This window comes from Lissotriton helveticus, chromosome 7, assembly GCF_964261635.1.
Source record: "Lissotriton helveticus chromosome 7, aLisHel1.1, whole genome shotgun sequence".
In the NCBI taxonomy this organism is placed as follows: Eukaryota; Metazoa; Chordata; class Amphibia; order Caudata; family Salamandridae; genus Lissotriton; species Lissotriton helveticus.
In genome coordinates, this window is record NC_136068.1 from 278,668,056 (window position 1) to 278,693,497 (window position 25,442).

A 25,442-nucleotide genomic window follows, 5' to 3' on the forward strand; every position below is an offset into this window, starting at 1 on the left:
GTGGCGTTTTTGCATTTCCTGAGAGAATAAATATGCAGTGGCGGGTGTTGGGAGGTGTGTTTGATTGTGAAAAAAAACATTCACTTCCTGATCGCCGTGTCTCTCCACCATTTCTCCCGTGACGTGCCTCCTCCGCTCGTCTTCCAGGAAGGACCCAGGCTCCCCTGAGCTAATCACATAAGCAGCGATTGGTCTGAGCGTTGTTGTTCAGCGCACAGATGGGAAATGGGAGCCTGGGTATGTTCTCCACCAAGGCTGTTAGGCAGCCTGAGTGGAGAACATGCAAAGGGCTCCTGACGTATTGGCCGGCCCGAACAGGGCTGGCCAAAGCTTCATGCACACTTTACAGTGCAGCAACCACTCCGCCTCCCTGATGTCAGGGGAGCCAACCCCCGCCTCACCCTAACCAGACACTACTAAAAATAAAATGAGAATAACTTCTGCTATTATCATTTTATTTTTTATATTCACTGCTCGTGAGCTCGTGAGCAGTGGGGCGAGACTCTTCCCCTTAGAGGAGAAGCCACTCTTGTAAATATGGAGTTAGCTAGAGCCAATAAACAACGGCTTGCTTCTCATGCTTTTCATATATCAGAAAATGTCCTTACCTTTATAGTAATGGGTGGGCTGGTGAGAACAATGTCCTTCTCCACAAGCAGTTTTTTACCCTGCTCATCCTCACACAGAGCTGAGACCTTAATCATGTTGTCTTCAGTCAAGGCGTTTTCATACTGACAGTAGGAGATCTTCAGTGGGATCTGTTTCTCTGAAAATGCAGAAGACACAGCATGGTGAAAAAACATAAGGAACTATGGGAAATTATCTTTCTCTGGAGTTTAGTGATTAAAAACTAAAGTTCTGGATTGCATTCCAAATGACATGGCATGCTTGATATCTATTAAGATTCGTTTGTTTTTTTATGGATCTTTATTTATTTGGTAGTTTATATGGCATATATTAAGCTTGCGGGTATCAAGTGCTTTACATCAAAAACTTTCCAAAGTAACGTATACAATATCATATGCAACACAAAATACCAGGATAAGACAATACAGACAAAAATTGGCAACAATGAAACCAAACTGCAAGGTCAATAATTGAAGGTGCAAACAGAGGCTAGTTGGAGTAGAAAACAAATTCTATCCTGTACTCAGTACATAGGTAGGCAGACCGGAGCACTAGAAGGAAATCAGGTGAACAGCCAAACAATTCCAATCTCTGTCTACAGGTAATCTAGAGAGAGGAAGGCAGAAAATTATAACCTGCCCAGCAGCATTGCTTGTGTGGATCCCGGACTACAGATTATGTCCTGAAATGTGCATATAAACAGTTCATGAGATCCAGGGATATTGCTGGCTCACGTTACTATGCAAGAAATATCTTACCTTCACATGCACCATACATAAAACTGAAATTGCCTTCCTAGACCTTACCATCAAACATGAAGAAGGTAAACTCTACACAAGCCTTTTTAGAAAGCCCACAGAGAGGAACACTCTCTTAGCTTACAATAGTAGCCACCCTAGGGCCCTACGTGCTGGTCTACCATGTGGCCAATTTCTGCACCTCTGCAGAAATTGTATCCATAAGCAGGATTATTTCAGATAGGCCTTCATTTTACGAGACAAACTGGTGGAAAGGGGCTATCCCAAAAGAATAGTGAAGAATTCCCTCAAACGTGTATGGTACTGCTCAAGAGAGGAACTTCTAACTCCTCAAAAAAAGACCCCTCTTGATAAAATGATTTGTGTAACTACATTCTGCACCCACACAAATAGAATTCAAAACGTATTTTTTTTTAAAATGGCACTTAATTGAGAGACTAGACTCCTCTCTGCAAACCCACATGTTTGCCTTTCAGCGTGGGAAAAATATCAAAGACCAGTTAGTCCATTCCTCCATTCAATGCCCTAATACCACTAGAAGAAGAACCCTTGAAACAATCTTGGGTCTACTCCAATGAAAAGGTCACTTCTGTTGTGGTAATTGTATTGCATGTACTTTTTCCTTTGACACAAAGTTCATTGAACATGGATTTCTCAAAAATTAACTTAAGTTTGTTTCTAATTGCAATTCACGCAATGTAGCATATTGCATTAGTGACTTGCCCTAAACATAGCAATCCATCAAGACCAGGGACTGCCAACAACGGAGCAGAATACGTTGTGCAGTGCCCAATGCACCCATGGTGGCACATTTCACAGGAAAAAACCCATACTGCAGTAGATCCCAAATGGCAAGTGATTGATGTGGCACTTGCGACATTACCCATATTCTGCAAATCATTGTGTGAAAATGGATGGAACTTTGCAACTCCATTGATCAGGGATTTCATACCTCAGAGGAATGGCACAGTTTTGTAACAACTTTTTGCCATTAATATTTTGGTTATTTTGAACTTTCCTTCAAGAAAGCGACCACATATGCACTATCATTGTAAATACCAACTCTTTTCAACTATTTGATTTTTACTCATTGATTTTGTTGCCACTATAAATGTATATTCCTTTTCTTATCCTTCCCTCTTTATATGCTTCTCCATGAACTTTCCACACTGACTTTCCCTATTAGTGTACACTAACATTATGAGGCCTACCCCAATTCAATATCCAATCCTGCAGACTCCCCACAGTGAAAAGGTCACAAACATGTTGGATTTGAAGGGCAAAACTCATTTCCTTACTGGTGCACATTGTAATTATAAGTAGTGGATGTGCACTGTACACTCCTAATTGAGGGAGAGATGTGATTGAGCCCACCTACAACTGGGCCCAGACTCATTGATTTGTGAAATATTCTAACATTGTCTATCTTTTTAGTGGGCATGCATTCATCTAAATAAATACTTAAATAAACTTGAGATGTAAAAGATGCACTGAGACCTAAATTATCATTCTACAATCACAAATACAAATTGGACATCTAATATGAGCAGTTTCAATAACTTAGGGCCTAAAACACTAAGAGATATGTCACAAACAGTGAGCACAACCTGTACAACAACCTTTTGCTTACTGGCTCTGATTTTACGATTGGGCCTATTTATTAGGAGGGCTGCAGGTGGTGACACGAAGTCATCATCGTTTATTGGTGCTTAATAAAAATGTATCTTACAGCATGGTTCAGCATTAATTATATGAGTGCACACATCATTTTACACTTAGATTTAGTGAAACAAGTGATTTACGTATTTTTTATTTAGCTATAGTTGGGATATGCATCTTAACATTGACATGGTTGGGCCCTGGTGCACAACTCCATTTCGAAGTAAACATTGTATTATTACTTGGTATTCATAGCTTACTTTTAGTTTCAGGCACCAGAGTCACAGTGTTAAAATGTATTCACTGTTACTTGCTGTGTGAACCCCTAGACTACCGTGGTCTTGCTCACCGCCCCCCAACTCCCAGTTGTCCAGCTACCCAGTTTAAGCCCCAGTCCCACTGCTAAGTATCATTAGATTTTTATTTTCAAATGTTTCGCTGTATTATTGAAAACTCATTTTTAACAATAGCAACACTACCTAAAATTGTGTGTTACGCTCATGCCTTTAAATTGTGCATTCCGTGTTCTCTTCTTCTACTCCTGTAATTGTAAACTTGTATGTGCTGTAACAGGCTGTGATTGTACTTAGTTTTTCTACCCTATTGTTTTGCCTTTTACCGGTTCACTCCAGTTCTCACCCCTCTGTGCCGTATTTCTCCCTGCCCTCCCTATAAGGCCCACCCATCTACCAGGGTTACTTAAATGAGGCTGCATTGCAGCTCAGTTGAGAAGCGCTAGACCACCTTTGTCTTCCTCACTGCTTCCCCACTTGCAGGTCTCATAGCGTAAAGGTGGCGTCCCAGTCCTCTATCTACTCTTTGCCCACTTTGAGCCATGGTCCCCCTGCTAAGTATCGTTACATTTGTCTTTTCAATTGTATTACTGAAAAAGCATTTTTATCAATAGCACAATTGCCTGAAATTGCATGTGACTCTGTGGCCTGACCCTTAATTGTGCATTGAGTGTTCTTTCTAACTGCTCCTGTAATTGTAAACTTTTATGTTCTGTAAAAGCCTGTTATTGTACTTCGTTTTTCTCCTCTATTGTTATTGCCTTTTTTTGCATTTATCTGATTCACTCCGGTTCCCGCCCCTCTGTGCCATTTTTTCCCTTGCCCTCCCTCTTGTTGGACAGTCCCTCCCACCTCCCAGGGCCACTTGATGGAGGCCGCAGCACGGCTCCATTGAGAAGCCAATAACCACCTTAGTCTTGCTCGCCGCTCCTCAGTTTGCGGGTCATGTAGCACAGAGGCACCGTACCGGTCTTCCAGCTACCCTTTATCTAGTTCAATCCCCAGTCCTCCTGCGAAGTATCGTTACAATTTTCAACTGTATTACTGAAAAAGCATTTTTAACAATGGCACAACTGCTAGAAAATGTGTGTTACCCGACAGTTAATTGTGCATTGCGTGTTTTCTCCTACTGCTCCTGTAATTGTAAACTTTTATATGTTGTAAGGCTATGATTGTACTTTGTTTTTCTGCCCTATTGTTTTTTACTTCTTTACAAGGTTCACTCCAGTTCTCGCCCCTCTGTGCTGTATTTTCCTGCTGCCGTCCCTCTTCCCTGACAGCCACTCCCACCTGCCAAGGCTACTTAATGGAGGCTGCAGCACAGCTCCATTGAGAAGCCCTACACCACTTGGTCTTGATCTCCGCTCCCTGTGACTCTGCTGCCTGACCGTTAATTGTATATTGCGTGTTTTCTCCTACTGCTCCTGTATTTATAAACTTTTATGTGCTGCAACAGGCTATGATTGTACTTTGTTTTTCTCCTTTATTGTTTTTTACTTTGTTTCCCTTTACCCGGTTGTGGCATCCTGCTGATGCAGCTTGTTGCCAGGTTGCCACATGCATTAGAATGCTCTGTACAGGTTCTGACATTGTTTGGTTTAGAGTATGTAGGCAGTTAAACCTGGACCTTTCTACTGGTGACAGCTATCCTGTGGATGGGATCCTATTCTTCAATAAATACTTATTTTACCTTCAACTTACCCTTGAACTTCTTTACATTGGCGACAGGACGGGATTGATGAAGAAAGGATCTCAACAAGGATATCTCCTTTTACTTTATTTTGAAAATTGACAAAAAGGTACTGTCATCTTATTACTTTTATTACCTTTAAACTTTCAAACTAATATCTCCAAGCTTTTGACAGAATCAGCCTTGCCTGAATTAAGGAACTACTTTCATGACAGCTTGTATATATTTTTTTTATATATCCTTTAAACCACTTTTTATTAAACGAATTTAATACTCTATGTGGTACGCTTGGATATTATGTCTAGCTTCTGTTGACAGCGCTGCTTTCAAGGACATACATTTTGGGCTGATTGTTCATCTGTGGAGCTCTGCGCCATCCTTGCTCGGGAAAAGCGCTTTACATTTACTACCTCGTGACAATTTGTTTTGGCTGATTAAGCAGTGTCTCTGGACGCGGCGCTCGCTTGCTCATATTTGAAGTCTCAAGCGGTCTTAAACTGGCAGTGTATAACGAGAAGTAAACAACACAGCCTAAGCATTGGCATTTTTTGAAAACCTCCCCGCATCTTCTGCTCGAGCGCCACAACGTTCTTCCTGACCTGAGCGCCACAACGTTCCTCCTGACAGACGGCCAAATTCCGAGAATGCTCAGCCCAGAAGTGAATTCTGGGTAATTGTCATCACGCAGGAGCGTCATGACATAATCACGATGACGTGGCAGCCATTTTATTTTCACAGGAGCACATTCGGAACAATTTTCATCTTCGTTTGGCAGATTCTTTATTTTTTTTTTCCTTCTTGTTGTCAATTTCGCTCCGAAGTGGAAGCGTTCTCTATTTGTGCAGAGTATCGGCAGGATGAACTGAGTATTGCAGAACAAGAGGTATCGAACTGTGCAATTTGTTTTGAGTTTTGAACAAAAGGAAAAGACACTGAGACTATTTTTCTGTTTAATTGAATGAAAGAAAACTTTATTTAAATCTCTGCACAACTACTACTCTCTAAAGGTTTTCATGGTCATATATATTATCACTAGTGTTGAAGATACAGTGGTCATACATTATTACTGGTCTAGAAAGGGATGTCTATTATTACATTGTTTGACATAACTTTTCCTTGCATTTATTAGTGTAAATAATGACATTGATACATTTTATGTAAAGTTGATATAGGTTATATATTTCAAGTGAAATGCAGAACGTAACAGCGCCTCCGTTCTTCTTGCAATCTCCTGGGGATCCTCCCATTAGATGGAAAAAATAGCGCAAGGTCTTTGAGAGGTATGCAAAAGTTTGTGGAGCCAACTTAAGTGCAGAAAGAAAAATGGCTTTATTGCTGCACTGTTTGGGATCAGAGGGTCAGGAGGTGTTTGATCACCTTCCTGAACTACAGGAACGGAATTTAAATGGGTATGAAATTTGCATAGTTATGCTTGATAAACATTACCTCCCACAAGTATCTACTATTTTAGAGAGATATCACTTTGGTCGCAGAATACAACTTGAAGAAGAAAGTATAGAGAATTATATAACTGCACTAAGGAAGTTAGCATCATCTTGCAAATTTGCAGCCTCTATTGACGAAAGAATAAGGGACCAGTTCATGCTGGGATGTAGCATTGAACGTGTTAGGGAAGAATTATGGCAGAAAGATGAGCCTGATTTAGATGATGTAATTACCATAGCAAAGAGGATTGAGCATTCTATTAAGTGTGTAGAAGTTATAAAAAAGAATGGTGAAAGTAAAGACAAAAGTACTGTTAATCTTGTTAAAACTTCGAATGCAGTAAAAGAGAATACTAGCCAGAGAAGTGGTATGAGAGATGTTACCAATAACAAACTTCTCAATGATAAACCAGGTAGAAAATTTGATTTTGCACAAGTGAAATGCTTTAGATGTGGCAAAATGGGACATTTTGCGAACGACAGGCAGTGCCCTGGGTGGAAAGCCACTTGTAGCAAGTGCAAAAGGAAGGGACATTTCTCTGTCGCTTGCAAGGGGAGGGAGTACAAAGGCAAGGTTAGTGAAATGTATTATGATTTTGATGAGACAAGTGAATGTGATGAAAATTTTGATTGTGGTCAAATTTTAGTTCAAGTGATTTTTGGTCCTCAAACAAAGAACTGTCCTACTGATGAAATGTTGGTTAATGGTCATTCCATTAGGGTATTATTTGATTCAGGTGCCAAAATCACCATTGTGGCAAAGGAATTTTATCTCAAGAATCTACGGGGAAAATTGAAATGTTTCACCCTGACATAAGACCATTTGTATACGGTAGGAAACCAAAAGAGCTTTTAGGGTACTTTCTAGGAAACATTAATTACAAGGGAAGGCTTACCAGCTCGAAAGTCTATATTTCACAGAAAGGAGATAACATCTTGAGTTGGTTTGATCAAAAAGATTTGGGGGTAATGCTAGATCCCAATTCCTCTCCCCCTTCATATTGAAGGATCTTCCCATTGTTAATACCAATGCCGTCAGTGTAAATCAAAACTGTGATGAGTCTTTTTCTGATAAATTGAAAAAGGATTTTCCTAATGTTTTTAATGAAAAGTTGGGTTGTTTAAAAAACTATAATCACCACATTAAGTTGAAGGAGAATGCCATACCTATTTGTTGTAAGGTACGTAGTGTTCCTATTGCTGTTAGAGATCAAGTTAAAGCAGAGTTGGAAAAATTGGTCAAGGAGGGCATCATAGAGGAGGTAGAAGCAACTCAATGGGTTGCTCCGATTGTAGCCGCTAAAAAATCGGACGGCTCTCTTCGTTTGTGCATAGATCTCAGGGAGTTGAATAAGAGCGTGGTGGTAGATCACTACCCATTACCTAAAATTGCGGACATGTTAATGTTACTAAAGGGAGCAAAAGTTTTTAGCACTGTGGATTTGAGATCCGCATATCACCAGATAAGACTTGATGAGGACTCTAAGGATCTAACGGCGTTTGTAACGCCGTTTGGCACATTCCGTTTTGTGAGACTTCCGTTTGGGCTGGTGTCAGCTGCTTCAGTCTTTCAAAGAGCTCTGGAAGGTGTCTTAAAAGGTTTAAAAGGTGTGAGGGTATATCAGGATGATATTCTTATTTTTGGAAGTTGTGATGAGGAACATGATCATAGACTTGTTGATGTTTTGAAACGTTTGAGTGAATCTGGTCTAACAGTAAAGATGGAAAAATGAAAATTTAAAAAAAACTCTATAGATCACCTTGGTCACACTATCTCGAAAGGTGGTATTTCACCAAAAGCTAGCTTAATCAGTACCATGATGAAGATGTCTTCTCCAAAGAACAAGGAGGAATTGGTTAGCTTTCTAGGTATGGCGGAGTACTATAATAAGTTTATAAATGGTTTTGCGTCTTTGTGCGTTAGTATGAGGTTATTGTTGAAGAAAGGATGTGAGTTTGTGTGGAGTGATGAGTGTAAAAAGGAGTTCATCTTTCTAAAAGAAAAATTGAACAATGCCCCTAAATTGAACAGTTTCGATCCTGAAAGAAGATCTATTTTGATAACAGATGCAAGCTTAAAAGGGTTGGGGCAGTTTTAACACAGGTAATTGAAGGACAGGAGGTGGTCATCTTGTTTTTATCAAGAAGTTTAAGGGGCCCAGAGTTGAGGTATTCCGTAGTGGAACGTGAAGCGTTAGCAGTTTACTGGGCTGTAAGGAAATTTAAAAACTTCCTATGGGGAAGTACTTTTGAAGTGAGAACTGATCTCAAACCGTTATGTGAGATTTTGAAAACCAAAGGGATTGATGCAGTGTCTAGTAGAATCACAAAATGGGTTGTAGGACTACAAGATTATAATTTTGAGGTCAAGTACCTTCCAGGTGTTGAGAATAAAGTAGCAGATGTCTTATCTCGCCATGTTTCTGAAGAAGAGTTAGATCTGGAGGATGATTGGGAAGGTGAAGATGAGATGGTATGTGCAGTAGGTGAAAGTGTCATTGATAAGTGTAAGTGGTTGGAAGCTTTACAGGAAGATTTGAGTCTTATGGAAATTTTGAGGTTGATCAAGGTTGGCTGGAAGGTCAAGCCAAAAAATGATGACATGTTAGAGAAGTTTTGGCATGTTAAAGACCAACTGTCTGAACATGAAGGCTTGCTTGTCAGAGGCACTAGGTTAGTTCCTCCAATGTCTATTAGGAGTGAGCTTATTTTACTGGCTCATAGTGGACATATGGGCATTTCAAAGACAAAGGAGAATTTGAGGATGTCGTACTGGTGGCCTAGCAAGGATTTGGAGGTGGAGAGGAAAATTAGAGATTGCATGGAGTGTGCTTTGAGTGAGAAGGTAGCGAAACCCAAAGTCCAGCCCATGGTTATCAGAACACTTCCAGACAAGCCATGGGAAGAAGTTGGTTTGGACATTCTTGGGCCTATATACTCAGCAGGGTCTGAATGGTATGTTCTAGTTTTAATAGATTTCTTTTCCAGATGGCCAGAGATTGCCATCACTCGTGGCATAGAGTCTAAGCATGTGATAGTGTTTTTAGAATTTTTTTTGCTAGGGAGGGTATTCCTAACATCATTTTAACAGACAATGGGAGTCAACTTGTGTCTAGGGAGATGGAATCATTTTTGTCTAAACATGGTATAAAGCATAAAAAATCTTCTTTGTACCACCCAGAGACGAATGGCACTGTGGAGAGGTTTAACCGTGTGCTCAAAGAGACAATTAGAATGTCTAAATCTGCAGGTTCAGATTGGAGATCAGATGTTTTTAAAAAGGTGAAGCTTTACAGGTTATCACCACATGCCACAATGAACTTCTTTACACCGGTTCACTTTGTTTCTTGCCCCTCTGTGCAGCATTTTCCCCGTTGCCCTCTCACCTACAGGACAGCCCCTTCTGCCTCCTAGGGCTACTTAATGAAGTGTGCGGCGCAGCTGCACAGTGGGAATGCAACCGGAGTGCCAAAGTCAAGCCCGACTGCACCCATCCATGCCTTGACCACGCCCAGTGACAGGAACCCTGTCCCAACTCACTCCCACAGGTACACAGCCACAAATCTCCGTGCCCTGGTCCACATTCACAGCAACAACTACTGCCTCGCATCACCACGCTCCACAACAAGGCCCTTCACCTGCTTCCACTGCCGCTTCACCAACACCCCTCCTCTGACCACCACCTCACTGAACAATGCTGCGCCAACACCAGTTGCCCAAACTCCACCATATCAACTCAAATGCCTCCTAATCAATGCCAGATCTCTCTGCAAACAAGCCATTGAAATCTGGGACAGTAGTTTGTTTCCTTCCAGATGAATGCTTAGTTGGGTGTTGATGGCCTTCTCCAGGACTTTGGCAGGGAACGGGAGTAGACAACATCCTAACTTAAGACAAAATCCTAACCTAAGACAAAATCCTAACTTAGGACAAATCCTAACTTAAGACAAAATCCTAATTTAAAACTACTAAATGCCTTTTGTGAATACCAAAAGTAGTAAGTTTAGGATTTTGTCTTAAGTTAGTTCTGTGAATTAGGGCCAACATCTGCGGAGTACCCCAGGGAGCATCCCTCAGCCCTACCCTCTTAAACATCTACATGACACCTCTCGCAGACATCGTCCGATCGCACAACACCAACATCCTCTCCTACACCATTGACACTCAGCTCGTCCTCTCACTCTCAGCGAAGCCCACCATGGCTATGTCCAACTTCCACAACTGCATGAAGAATGTTGCAAAATAGATGAAAGACAACTGCTTGAAACTCAACACCGACAAAACAGAAGTTCTGATCTTCGGCAGACACACCACTCTCTGAAATGATTCCTGGTGGCCAGAGGAGCTCAGACGTACCCCCATGGTGAGAAATATCACACCCACAACCTTTAGCATCATACTGGAAAGCAAACTCTCCATTAAACATCAGGTCAGCACCATTGCCACAGCCTGCTTCAACACAATCTAATCTAACAATGGCTACCTGTCAGCACAAGGAAGACTGTGATGCAGGCCCTTGTCACCAGCTGTCTTCACTACGGCAGCGCACTCTATGCGGGCACCTCCACCAAACTCAGGCAAAGACTCCAGACTATTTAGAACGTAGCAGCCAGACTCATCCTCAACCTACCCAGAAGGATACACGTCACCCGGCACCTAAAAAAACACCACAGGCTCCCCATCCAGAAGAGATGCCAATCCAAGCTCCTGACCCATGCCTACAAAGCCCTCCACAGTTAAAAGACCAGACTATATGAACCATGGCTTGACCTTTTACCAACCCACCAGAAACCTCTGCTCCAAACACCTTGCCCTCACTCAGACACTACGTATCCACCACAGCGACTCCGGAGGATGATCCTTCTATCACCTCGCCACCAAAGCTTGTAACACCCTTACCCTCCACCTCTGCAATTCACCCTCATTGAACCAATTCAGGAAGGGACTCAAGACACTGCTCTTCAACTGATACCTGCAACAGAGCACCTGGATACCCCCTGGGGTGTTTAACCGCGCTATACATATACTGCTTCGTTGAGGCTTGATTGATTACCTTGCTGTATGAAGGTCATGTGTGCTACAGATTAATTGGCTGAACAGTGATTTTCAGAACCTGCACATTATGGGAGGCAGAGGTCCTTTGCTAGATATCATGAAGGCACCATAATGTAAGAATCTGGTGTTATATGTTGGTTCTTAGTCTGTGGGAACCTGGGGAATGTATCTCTTGGATGTAATTACATGTTTTAACGGTCTGAAACTGAGTTTAGTTAGTCAGCACTTGCCCCAATCAACCTTTGCAGGAGGACATTCTCTCTATTTCTCTTGAGGCAAAATGACTCATATTTCTGCTCATAGATTTAACTTTTAGAACAAGTACATTTCCCCTATCTGAGTTCAACTTTGATTTGGTACTTTTGGTGATGTTAGGAGACACCAGCTACTTCAAAACTTTCCAACTTTTCCTCTCAATATCCCATATTGGCAGATGGAAGTGCAAATCTACAACTATGCTGACGATATGCAGCTAGTCTTCGCCATCAATGAATCTACAGATTCTCAGAAATTTCTCAAAAAATCCAAGCTGTTCGTCATAAATTGATGAACAATAATTAACTAAAACTCAATGCCGAAAAAACAGAAATCATTATCCCCAACAATAAAGTTCAGCATTTGATTTGATTTGTGGATTTATAAAGCGCAACGAATGCCCATGGGCGTCTTGCGCTGAGGTCAGAGTACGTGACCGAGCTGCTTAACATAAGCAAAACATTGGTCGCCAGCCCACTGGCCCATCGAGTTAGGCCCACCTCCTGCACTAAAAAACTCGATAAAAGCCTAGGCACACACATTGACTCAGACCTAAAACTGAACACGCAGATTGGAGCAGTCACCGCCGCTTGCTTCTTCCAACTGTGGAAACGGAGGAAAATCTGGTGATTTTTCAGCAGAGAGGCATGTATAAATTGTCATCTCCTTGATTCTGTCAATAATTGATTATGCTAACTCTATTTTTTTTTAAACACATTTTATTGGGTTTTATTCACACAGCCAATAAAAGCAAGTACATTACCCGCACTATCTAAGTCCCTCTAAGAAACCCCCCAGATAGCATGTAAATGTAAATGTAAATGTGTTTCGATTTATATAGCGCACTAATCACCCAGGGGTCTCAAGGCGCTTGCTTAGGGAACCCGTCCTGGTATTCCCCTGTGAGATACCCCGGCAGGGTATTCACAAGGTGAAAGCCAGGCATCCCGCCGCGAGGGGCTGTAGTGGAGATTAAGCAAGCTATTGCCCAGAGTCGCAGAGTGTGACCCCGTGAGTCGAGTAGGCACCGGAGTGAGAATTGTCGAGTCCGTGGAATTTTGTGCCCAAGACCCGCCGAGGCGGGGAATCGAACCCTGGTCCATGGCTGATCTCAGCTTCCGGGTCTGCCGCCTCTAACCACTGAGCCACTGAGCCACGCTTCTGTACAGGAAGAGGATCAGGAAAAAACTAGTGCAAGTCCATGAGTCGCAATAAAATGACTCTCAATGAATCCCCGATCATAAACCCTATAAAGTCCCCATCTTCCCACCCTCCTCCCCAGATCCCCCATCATCGATATCCAGACTCGGCTTCAGTTATGATAAATTGTGTGCACAGGAGCTGAGAAAGGTTGCTCAATGTAGTGTGCCTGTCATGTCCCGGGGATGATAATCTCTAGGGCTGCTACTCTGCCGTGTCATCACGCGTGCTATGGTCCCGCAGTGATTGTACTAAAGCGTCCCATGCCTCAGCTGCTTCTAACGCCTTATCCTTACCCTGTTGCCGCGCATTTTGAAATCTCAGCACACTTTCACCATTGACCACTTAAGAAACTCATGTCCCCACCGGACGCTGCTAGGGCCTATCGCTGCCTTCCAGTGCCGTGTGATTTCTCGCTTAGCTATTATGAGCCCCATATCTATAAACTTGCTTGTGATCTTATTCCTGGGGGTATGGGGAAACCAGTGTAGTACACCCACGGCCATATCAAACACTAAGTCTCTTTCAGTTATCGCATTAAGAGTGTCTCCCACCTCCTTCCAATAGAGCGCCAGGTTGGGGCATGTCCAGAGCATATGATCTAACTCCACTCCTATCCTCAGACATCGAGGGCATGCTGCCGTATCTACATGGAAGTATTTTTGGATTTTGCCTGGTGTTAAATATGCCCGGGGGAGTATGTATAAGTGTACCAGTTGGAATCTGGCGTTGCGCGTGTTTTTCCAAGCTCTCCGCAATAACTGTGCCCACACTGTGTCGGGGATGTCTTTGCCTATGTCAGTTTCCCACCGTTGCTTTAGCATCTCCAGCGGTGGTAGCCCCTCATTAATCATTCTGGAGTAGAGGCACGTGACCGCCTTGAAGGTCCCCGCCGCCATCATAACGTATTGGCAGGCCATTGACGTCCTTGGCTCCATCAGACCCTCCTTCCAATGCCTCTGCATTGCTCGCTTCAGTGCTGCATGTAGCAGGAATCCTCCGCCTTGTAACTCAAACCGTTCTTGAAGTGTCGGATATGGCAGTAATGCTCTGTCTTCAAATAAGTCTCCCAGGACCTGGATCCCCACCTCTTCCCACCCTTGGAGCGGTGACCAATCGCCCCCGTGTGGTAGGGCCGTTAGCATTCCCAGTGGGATTTATGGGGCGGATGGATGGAGTACTTTTGCTCTGGGCTGTGATCGGTTCAAGCACAGCCTGATCGTCTTTTCCTCCTGGGTGAGCACTCGAAGGTCCAATTTCTGCTGGAGCGCTATGAAGGAGAGGACATGGCGAGGTATACCCATGCCCTGCTTGTGTTCCGGTCCCCGGAATTCACACGCTATCTCCTGTGTGTATATCTGCAGTTGGGCCGCTAGATAGTATAATTCAAAATCGGGGACCGCCAGTCCCCCCTCCAGTTTAGGTCGTAATAAGGTGGTCAGCGCCACCCTTCGCCCCCCCGCCCCCCAAAGAATAGAGATTATCATGGACTTCAGGAGGCGGAAGGTTGCTTCAGGTATCCACACTGGCAGTGTCCTGAAATAATAAAGGAGCCTCGGGAGCGCCACCATTTTTAGCAAAGCTATGCGGCCTGCCACTGATAGTGGGAGAGTGGCCCAAAAGGACATACTGCCCTTCAGCGCCCTCAAGGTACGGTTGATATTGCCTTCTAGTAAATCAGTTGTCGCGTGATATATGTGCACGCCCAAGTATTTCAGGCATCTGGGCTCCCATCTGACTGCTCGGACCGTGCGTGGTTGGATCTCCCCCTGGCGTACAGGAAACAAGCACGTTTTGGACCAATTCACCCTCAGGCCGGATACCTCTCCGAAGTGCGTTAGGAGAGTCTCAGCACTCGACAGGGCCTCGTCAGCGTCTTCGAGAAAAAGTAGAGGTCATCGGCATACAGCGAGATATATTGTTGCCCAGTCCGGCTACGTAATCCCCAAAAGTGATGACCCGACCGAATTGCCATCTCAAGAGGTTCCACCGCCAGAGCGAACAGCAAAGGAGACAGCGAGCACCCCTGTCTTGTGCCATGCTCCACTGAATATTGCGGCGATATCAGCGTGCCCGTTCTTACTCTGTATATATAAAACAACAATTCCTAACAGGTATCAATTTAAGGAAATTGAATGATGTATGCAGTCAGCATTACATAAACAGGAAAACAAGGAGGCTCATATGGTTTAAAAGCTTGTAATTCACCAATTCAGAGGGGCGTGTTTCACATGGAAATACAGTTAGGCAGCACTGTACAGAGGAAATCATGTGACAACCCGAAGGCACTTGGTGAGTAGTGACATATACAATCGGTGAAAGGTGAAGATGCAAGTGCAGAACGTGAACAGCGTGAACGGCGCAAAGTGAAAAAACATTTATACAGTGATGGCTCCGCTGGATTAAGTTATAGTCACTTAAATCATGGTATCAAACAATTTTACAAGAGCCAAAAACGTTAAATGCGCCATAAAGTTGCGCTGTGATGTCGACGGCGTTTCGATCCCCGTGAGACGGGATCGTCTTCAGGGCAGGGTTGTCGGGTTCAGGCAGTGTTGTGTACGCATAGTCAATCGCGTGGTTCCTTGGTCCCTGGGCGGAGGTGCTCCAACCCACAGAGAGCCTCCCGAGCGTACAGAGCCCTTGTTGCCTCCGGCCGCCTCGCTAAATTCAGGCACTGCCTCTCCTAACCTGCCCTCGGCTGCGCCACACCATTTACAGACTGTTTATCCGCTGCCTCCGCCCACGGTTAGCATCGATAGGGGCCTGTACGATGCTGTGTCTCCACTCTCCCTCCCTGGTTTCAGTAATGGTATCACCAGCGCTTCCCGCATAGAGTGTGGTAACCGACCCGCTTGCTTCACTTCTTTGTAGACCTCAAGCAGTCTAGGTGCCAGCAGGTCAGTGTATTTCCCATAAAATTCTATAGGTAGCCCGTCCAGGCCCGGAGTTTTGTTACGCGCCATACGCTTGATGGCACGGCGTATTTCCTTGAGCTCGATATCTTTGCCTAGGTCTTTCGCTTGGTCGTTATCCAGTTCAGGGAAGCAAAGCCCCCCAGGAAGCTAGCTATCGCTGAAGCTCCATCTGTTATCATCCGTTTGTATAGGGTTTCATAGTATTCCGTGAAGCACTGTCGGATCTCTGGTTGGGTGTAGACTTCCGACCCGTCTGTCGTGCGCATTGACACTATTGGGGAACCTCTCTTCATGGGGTTGGCAAACAAGCCAGCAGGGTCCCGGCTTTATCGCCCTCCGCATGGGTCCTGGCTGTATACACCTTTTAGTCAAAGCTGCGTAAGCGCTCTGTTTCCACTGCCACCGCTTCCCTCGCCTCACTGACCTTTTCCTGTAGTTCGGGGTGACCAGGCCGTAATATTTCTGCTTCGCGGAGTGTCTTCTCAGCCTTGTCTAGGTCTCCCAATAGGACCTTCCTCACCCCCACATGTTTCCCTATGCAAAGCCCCTTCATTACTACCTTAAAGGAATCCCACTCCATGGCTCTTGTCTCGGTGGGCGTGCCGGCGTTGTCCTCAAAGTATTGAGTGATCCTGTCCTCCAGCGCAGCGTGAAAGAGAGGGTCCTCCAGCGTTTTGGGGCGCAGTCTCCAAGTGGGATGCATGAGGCGCTAGGAGACCACTGCAGGGCTATTAACAAAGGATTGTGGTCAGAGATCGTCCCCGATAAATATTCAGTCTTTAGGATCGCTGGGAGCAGTACAGGGGAGTATAAGACCGCATCCAGCCGCACATGGAGTTCATGCATGCCTGAGAAATAGGAGTAATCTCGGTCTTGGGGATGTTGCGCGCGCCAGGCATCTATAAGTCCCCACCGAGTTTGCCACTCCATTCTGCCCCTAGCCACACGATGTGTCGGGGAGTCCGCCAGGGGGGGTGTGATCTGTCCAGGGATACATCTAGGACCGAGTTAAAGTCACCTCCCAGTTTTATCGGCGCCACAAGAAATTGCGCCAAGGACCCTGATAGCTCTGCCAAGAATGCCATCTGATCAACATTCAGTGCATAGACGCTGCAAAAGGCAATGTCCTTGCCCCATAGTTTCCCTGCTATAGCCACAAACCTTCCCTCCGGGTCTATGATCTGCCTGGTGAGCTGAAAAGGAACTCCCACCCTGACCCAAATTAAAGCACCCCTCGCGAACGCTGAGTATGTGGTGTTAAATACTTGTCCCCTCCATCTAAGCTGTAATGCTGTCCCCTCTGTCTGTGTCAAGTGTGTTTCTTGGAGAAGGGCGACCTGCACTCCCCTTCGTGTCAGATAGGCGTGTACTTTATGACGACGTGACATGGTATGTAGCCCCCTCACATTCCAGGTTACACATTTCACATTAGCCATTTCGCCCATTGTCCCACATTGTCCTGTGCAGTCCACCTTTGCCGCCCCCCCGGAGCCTCGAGTATGGTGATTCTGTAACATCAATGATGAGCCCTCCCTCTAACAACCCACAACATCCCCTACCCCCCCCCCCCCAGAACAGGTCCTAGCAAAATCCATTTAGTTCCCGTCCAAACATCCCAAAGTAGCAACATTGTAACTAAACCCTACAGTAGTCACTGTGGGCATGCCTTAAGGGCTGTAAGGGAGGGCTGGATGCCAACAGGCAGCCACCCAAACTGCAGGGTCTATTCCGCTTGACCGAGCCATACATATGGAAGCATTGCAATGCCCCCCGACAAATAAACAATCTCACCCTTCCCACAACATTACACAAGGAAAGTCCCAACAAAGTCCGCATATCGAACTCATACAGCTCACCGGGCGCCTCTAGCCTTCGTCCAGCATTCCCTCAGCCGTCGCCGAAGTGACCACAGGCAAGGGCGTACTGTCCGTCTCCGAACTCTCTGAGTCCAAATGTTTGTCCCCTTTGGTCGACCCCGCCTCGTCCTGCAACGGGGATCCCCGTGGGCCCGTCAGGGCATCCATCGCCTCCAAGACCCCCTGCCGTTCCGCCGCCGTCTCCAATAGTGATGGCCTCCTTAGACCTCTTCGCTGATTGCGAAGGCGCCGCGATATCCGCTGTGGCAGTCCCGTTGATTCCAGCCTCGGTCGTGGGACAAGGACATCTTTGACGGATTTGTACAGTTCGAGCCAGGCGCAGGCGTCATCTGGCGTGTCGAAAAACCTAGTGGTATCGTCTACAATCACACGTAGCCGAGCTGGGAAGAGTAAGGAATACTGAAGCCCCTCCGCTCTCAACTCTCGTTTGATAGCCAGGAAAGAGGTCCGACGGTGTTGCGTTTCATAGGTATAATCCGGGAAAATGTTGACCTTGCTGTTTTCTACCTGATACGGACCGTTAGCTCGAGCATTCTAGAGCAGCAGATCCCTGTCCCGGTAGTGTAGTAGTCTAGCTACCACTGGACGTGGGGGGCGACCCTGCTGTGGTGGCTTGGCCGGTACTCTATGCGCCCGTTCCAGGTTGCAGAAAGATGACAGTCCTTCCGGCGCCACCACCATTTGAAGCCACTCTTCTAGGTAGCGTACCTTGTCACGCCCCTCCACTTTCTCCGGCAGGCCCACAATCCGGATGTTGTTCCGGCGGTTACGCCCTTCTGCCTCCTCAGCTCTTCGCTCCAGCGCGTCTATACGATCCAGCACGTCAGTCATTGTGGATTTGAGTTCTTTTTGCGACGGTTCCAGAGTTTGGAGTGAGGTCTCCACTAGCTTGACCCTGTCCGATAGTTTGCCATGATCGGCCCTCAGAAGTCCCAGTCCCATAGCCACCTGCGCGATGTCCTGCTGAAACGCCGTGCGGGTATCAGCTATCGCAGTTAGGATTTTGTCGAGTTGCTGATGCAGTTAGGGGTCTCCTGAGTGGCCGGGGTCAGTATGACCCCCTTTGTCCGACGTCTCGGTGTCTGAGGTGGGCGGCGCACCACTTTTGTTTCCTTTAGGTTTACCCATGCCCGCGCCGTGCCGTCCACCACCCCTGCAGTGAATAAGGAAATGTCGCCCAGGTCCCGGGCACTCCGCGCGATCAGCTCACTTGGGTCCGTAGATCAGCTACCGTTCCAAGCACTGTCTGGGCGCGCTGCTCACACTCGTCCCCAGAAGCAGTGGTGCAAAGCGTCTTCAGGAGGTGGCAGTCAAAATCCCACGCCCTCTGGCCGCAGTTCCAGCAATACAGGGCAAAACCACGCCCCAGCAGCCCAGCCGGCCCGAGCAATGACCTAGGGTAGCGCAGTGCAATGGACAGGCCAGCTCCGCACAACGGGGCACCAGTCGGCCAGCCTTGGGTGCAGCCCCCAACCCTGGCTGGTTCCTCCATGGGTCAGGTTGTGTGCGCCCCCCTGAGGCAGCCCAACAATTAGCGGTCCCTCGCCGCAATTGCCGACAGAGACCCACCCCGCCGTGTCGCGAGGCATTCTCGCTCCTAGGGGATCCAGGAGGGGGTTAATTGCAGCGTGCTCGGAGGGATGGCGGCAATGGGCCTCTGTCTGGGCGGCCCATGCAAGGAAAGTCAGATCTCAGTGCCCACCAGCAGAGATCCACCGTAGCCTTATTGTGTGTGCCCTCCCAGTGTGCCTCTCCACTGAAGCGAGCGTGTCGGGGCCTCCGGTGTGTCCGTCGCCACTATGCTGCACCAATTGGGGTCCACGAGGCGTCGTGTGAGACCTCACTCCATGTGCCCAGGTGATGTCAGTGGCCTCTCTCTGAGGCCCCACTGCATGTTCATGCCTCCGTACCTCGTGTGGTCCCTCTGTGTCCCTGCTTGTGGGCTCGCCCACCGTGGCCCGCCATGCAGATGCCGCCGCCACTAAGCTCCGCTCCGGTGCGTGGCCTTCACTGTGCAGCGCCGCGACCTCTGCAGAAAGTCCCAGCAGGAATGCTGCTCACGGTCCTGTCCCCGAGCTCCAGGCGCCGTACCTGCACTTGGCAGCAAAATCCTCACCACATGGCTCACCGGGGGCGTAGACGGCAGCCGCTCCCGTGCGTTACTTTGCCCCCCGGGCGCGGTCCCCCAGCAAGGCCTGGCAGTTCGGTGATATTTTCGGGGGGGTCCCTTAAGGCCTCCTGCGGCTATCCGCAGCTCCGGTCCCTTCGTCAGCCGTTTCCGGGCCCCAGCCGGAGCCCCTATCCGCCAGTCGCAGTGCCAGAATGGAACCCGGGGTGAGGAGGAGGGGGGTCCAATGGGTTCCAGCTCTCGTCAAGCGCCTTCGCTCCACTCCTCAGCACGTCAAATGAAGCTGGCACTAAGGAAGGAATCCTTCTCTGATGATATCCGTGCTCCGCACGGAGAGAGACACCGACCTTCGCTCAGTAGTGGTCCGGATGCGAGGGGTCCAGCCGCACTGCTCATCGGGCTGTCTCGCTCCACGTCCCTCATGGGCCTGCCGCGACGAGGTCGTCAGTCCCGTTCTCCGGTTTTACGGGTGCCGTGTTCTGCTCAATCTGCGCCTCTCCGCACCTGCTCCTTCTCCCGGTCTCAAAAACGAAACACTTCAGGCAGCGTCAGGTGTCCCGCAGCTGCAGGCCGTCCGGGTGTTATTTCTCCCCATGGCCGCCATCTTAGTTTCGGCCCCCGGAACCCCCCGGGAGCCGCGCCGGCGGTCAGTTCTAGGCTTGTGGGGATAGTCGAGTTCCGCCTTGTAGCTCCGCCGTGGGGGAGCCCCTTCCCCTGAGTTGCAAAGCGGGGAGGGGGGTCGCCAGATTCGATTCAACAGGATAAATGAAGGCTCGATCTCCGAGCCCAGCGTCTAGGCGGCCTCCACCATCGGCGCTCAAGCCACGCACCTTGGTTATGCTAACTCTATATACCTAGGTCATCAGCGCAATCAGATACATCGTCTGCAGCTAATACAAAATCAGGCAGCCTGAATTATATATCAACAAGTCGACCACCATGAAGGAAATCCTCCCCCTGTCCTGGTCTGATCATTCCATGCTATCCTTCTCTTTCAAACTTCTCGGTAAATCCGCGAAGTCTAGATCCACCCCCCTCACCACCAACAGAGCCTGGAGACTAATCAATGACTCCAATTTTCAAAATCACTTTCTTGAGATAGATGTCACATTGCAGGATGATTCCTCCGTCTGTAATAACCTCACTTTGCTAGAAACTAGAATCCGCCAAACGTTAGACAAACTAGCACCCCTGCGGGAACTAAGAAAAAAAACAACTACCAGGGAAAAATGGTACACCCCTCTCCTTAAAAGCCTCAAAAAGGAATGCCAGAAAACTGAACATCGATGGAGACAAACCAAAGATTCAGAAACCAGAGCAAACTATGTCATCAAGCGAAAACAATACATCCTTGCCATTCGAGATGCGAAAAAAGCTTTCTTCACGCAACGAATCCATGAAAATCACAACTCCGCAAAAGAACTGTTCAAAATTGTAAAGGAGCTTAGTAATCCATCCAGCCCCTCACAAACCCTCACCCCCTCAACTGAGGCCTGCGAACGTATTAGTACCTTCTTTGTCGAGAAGATTAATAAAATTTACTCTACCTTTACCCCCTCACATTCCCCCTTCTTGCCCGACAACCCCGACAAAAATTCGCCAGCATCAGACAAAGATGATGTCCATCCAGACACAGGCAATCTCCCACGTCTAACCAATTTTCAACCACTCTCCGAAAATGAGGTATTATCGGTTCTAAAGACAATCAAGTCAGGCTCTCCTGCAGACCCATGTCCTCATTTCGTGTTTTCTGAAATTGCTCCGACACTCTGCCCTTTCATCACCAAACTTTTTAACCAGTCCCTCACCACTGCGTCTTTTCCAGATACTTGGAAGCACGCATCTGTAACCCCCCTCCTGAAGAAAGCCGGATCCGACATCCTCAACCCGGAGAATTACAGGCCAATTTCCCAGCTACCTTACCTCTCCAAGGCTTTGGAGAAAATGGTTAACATACAACTATCCAAATACCTGGAAGACAATTCACTTCTGGACCCCACCCAGACCTGCTTTAGAGCCAACAATAGCACCGAGGCAACGTTGCTGGCAGTGTCGGACAGTGTCAGATGCATCACAGACCAAGGGGGATCTGTGGCTCTGATACTGCTAGACCTGTCAGCGGCGTTTGACACGGTATCACACGACTGCCTAATAAACATCCTCTTGAGCAAAGGAGTGCAATCTACAGCGTTAAGATGGATTAAATCATTCCTTAGCAATCGCACCCAAGCTGTGCGCATGGGCCAATTTCACTCAAAACCCTGTCCCATCGGCTGTGGGGTCCCACAAGGGGCCTCACTAAGCCCCACTCTCTTTAATGTCTACGTTTCATCTCTGGCCGACATTGGAAGAAAGTGGGGCATCGGCATATGTTCCTATGCCGATGACACTCAGCTGATGGTGACAATGGATGAAGGGTCGGAAACAACTAAGAAAAAACTACACAGTTGTCTCTCCGAAATGGCAGAATGGATGCGCAACCACTGCCTAAAACTAAATGCCGGAAAATCGGAGATACTACTGTTCGGAGGAGCCAAACTCTCATGGAACGACACGTGGTGGCCTCCGTCTCTGGGATTAGCCCCCGTCCCGAAACAGTACGCCAGAAACCTTGGCATAATGATGGATGACGCCCTGTCCATGAAAGACCACATACGCATACTCTGGGGCAAAGGTTTTGCAATTCTCAAACTCTTGGCAAAAATTTTCTCCTGGATACCTTTGGACTGTCGACGCACAATCACCCAGGCCCTCCTGGTTAGCCGCCTAGATTACGGCAATGCCCTGTTCGAAGGGATGAACGAGCAACTGTTCTCCCGCCTACAGATCCTACAAAACCAGGCGGCTAAATTGGTCTGTAACAAAGGCAAGCGAGATTCGGCCTCTGCATGCCTAAAGAAGCTTCACTGGCTACCAATGCGTCAGAGGGCTACCTTTAAACTACTTTGCCACGCGCACAGAGACCTTCACAAAACGGGCCCCATCATCCTTCAAGGGAAAATCGAATTCTATATCCCCAACAGGAATCTAAGATCCAACAACTCAGCTCTGGCGAAATCCAAGCGCATTTACAAAACAAGGACTGGCGGACGCGCCTTCTCATACTTGGCGGCTAAAAGATGGAATGAGTTACCTGTGGACCTCAGACACACCACCAACTACCTCCAATTCCGCCAAAAATTAAAAACTCACCTCTTTCCAAAAAACTAACCCCCCAGCACAGTTTCAGTAGTCTTCTTTTTTATAGCGCCGTGATATCCCATGGGATGAGTGTCGCGCTCTACAAATACCAGAAATAATAATAAATAATAATAACAAGGTAGACGATGTCACATCAAGCCTCTGCTAAAAGAGTTGCACTGGCTTCCAGTGGCGCAATGCTCCAAGTTTAAAGCAGGCTGTATTCTTTTTAAAGCCTTGCACGGGACTGGCCCTGAGTACATCTCATCAAAAATCCATAAGTACATCCCCCACCATACTTTAAGATCAATGCACATGAACTACTTAGAGGTCCCAGATTTTAGACGGAAAAGAACAGGAGGCTCTGACTTCTCAATATTAGGAACCAAATTCTGGAACGCTCTTCCGCCCCTATTGAGATTCGAGTCACACCTCTTTCACTCTTTCACTTTAGGAGGATGTTGAAGACCTGGCTCTTTACCCAAACTTACAGCTAGACCTGGACCATCCTTACCGGTAACTCCTTTTGGAAAGTAACTCCTCCAGTGCCAAGAAACCTGCTGGTGAATGAGCGCTATAAAAATTCCTATTAACATAACATAACAATATTAGCTTAGCGTTAGTGAGTTTCCCTAATGGGATCTGAATTTTAGTTCATGCTGCATTTGCTGTCTTTAATAACATGTGCTGGCATGTGCTTATTTAAATTGCCTGGATTACATTCATATGTGCTGTATTCAGGTGACTACCGATTTATCTTTAACTGATTTAAATGGAGATTGTAACTTTACAAATTTCTTAATAAACCTTTATGGTTTGCAAAATTACCTTTCTCATTTGCTCCTGTGGGGAAAATTGTGCTTCACAGTCATTTCTATATTGCTTAAAGTAAGATTTTATCCTCAGTTTGAAATAAAGGTCCATCCCAGTGGACATAGCAGAGATTCAAGTTTGCTCCAGGTTTGCATGTGCAAATGCAATCTTCCCTCTCACGCAATCACAGGTGAGCAATGATGAAACAGGACTTCCTACACAAGTTGTCCAAACTAAGAGACATCTTGGAGCAGAAAATCCAACCTTGCAGCAGATGCGAATTATCTTTGACTTAGGTCAAGCCTTTCAAAGTGGAAAATATTTGTGCACTTTCACCACAGGTGAAAATTATGACATTGCGCAACTTTGTGAGTGAGGCTAAAAATGTGCTCCCTGCCTACTCTTCACAGGAAATAATGCTTTGAAGTGTGATCAATGGGCATAGCAGGGTAAGTTTTGTGTGTCTCTGTGGAGTAGTTCTAATAAGGTTTTTCGACTGGAATTCTACTAAATCACATATGCAAATCTGTAGCCAATCTCCCACCATAACCTGGCTAGGGGTATTTCTTGCACAACTAATAAACGACAAAAACAATTGGTAGAATAATATACATAAAAACACACATTATTATTCCAAAAAGGAGACCTAAATCCAATCATTAATTTGGAAAATAATAAGTGCAGTGGGCCCAATATTTTTCTTAGGTTCCTGCCACTGGCCCCATTGAATAGTTGCATACTACGGGTCTGATTGGTACTCCATCACAAACATGATACCTAATACAATCCACCTTATTACTAGTGCATTAGGATGTACTGCACCTGTGATGAGGCAGACAGATGTCACGTTTGTGACAGAGTATCCCATCTGCCAAACCTAAACCACACACTAAGTCTGCCAGGTTTTAATTCCACCTAATGCCTCCTTCGCCCACAATCCTACCCTTCTTTACTCTTTATTTCACAATGGCCGGACAGTTCAGCCTCTATTTACCCCTTCTTTATAACTTTGCCACTGATTTGCTATCTTTCTTTTCTTCTTCCTCCTCCGTTTTCTTTGTTTCTCTCTCTTACTCAAGGTCAAACTCTGATGATGAATAATTAGTCTCTGCCCACAAAAATGAACACGGTGCCCACTCATGCAACCACTGACACAAATTAAACAATGTAGCCAATCAATCCAAGACTGTTAAGAGTCCTCACCTAGTGACTTTTATATGCTAATTTTACAAACAATGAGGCAAAAGTAATTTGTAGGCTAAAATATTCTCATAATGGATAGGAGTGGGTGATAAATTCCGCTCTGCCAGCGGGGTTCACAGAGTTTTGCCCACTCTCTGTTACGCTTGTAACACTGAGCTGTGGCAAAATTCTGCCAACCGCCACATTGCAAAGTTTTTTCTTTTGTGTGGGTCTCCAACTGTAAGTTGGCAAGTGTGAGCGAGAATTGACATCCCCTGGCATGATTCTCGGGCGCTAGTACGGCACTCAGTGAGATTTTCTTAATGCAAGTGGCCGTGGAGGGTCACGGGCAGTCATGACCG

General features: G+C 46.4%; 1 protein-coding gene across 1 annotated transcript in view; it reads right to left on the reverse strand.

The window, feature by feature from the left end:
• The window catches only part of LOC144768420 (protein-glutamine gamma-glutamyltransferase E-like), a 204,263-nt gene that overhangs the window by 21,863 nt on the left and 156,958 nt on the right, over positions 1-25,442 (reverse strand). The window contains exon 11 of the mRNA XM_078652063.1: positions 609-766. Within this exon, the coding sequence (XP_078508189.1) occupies positions 609-766 (158 nt within the window). The remainder of the gene's footprint in view (positions 1-608; positions 767-25,442) is intronic.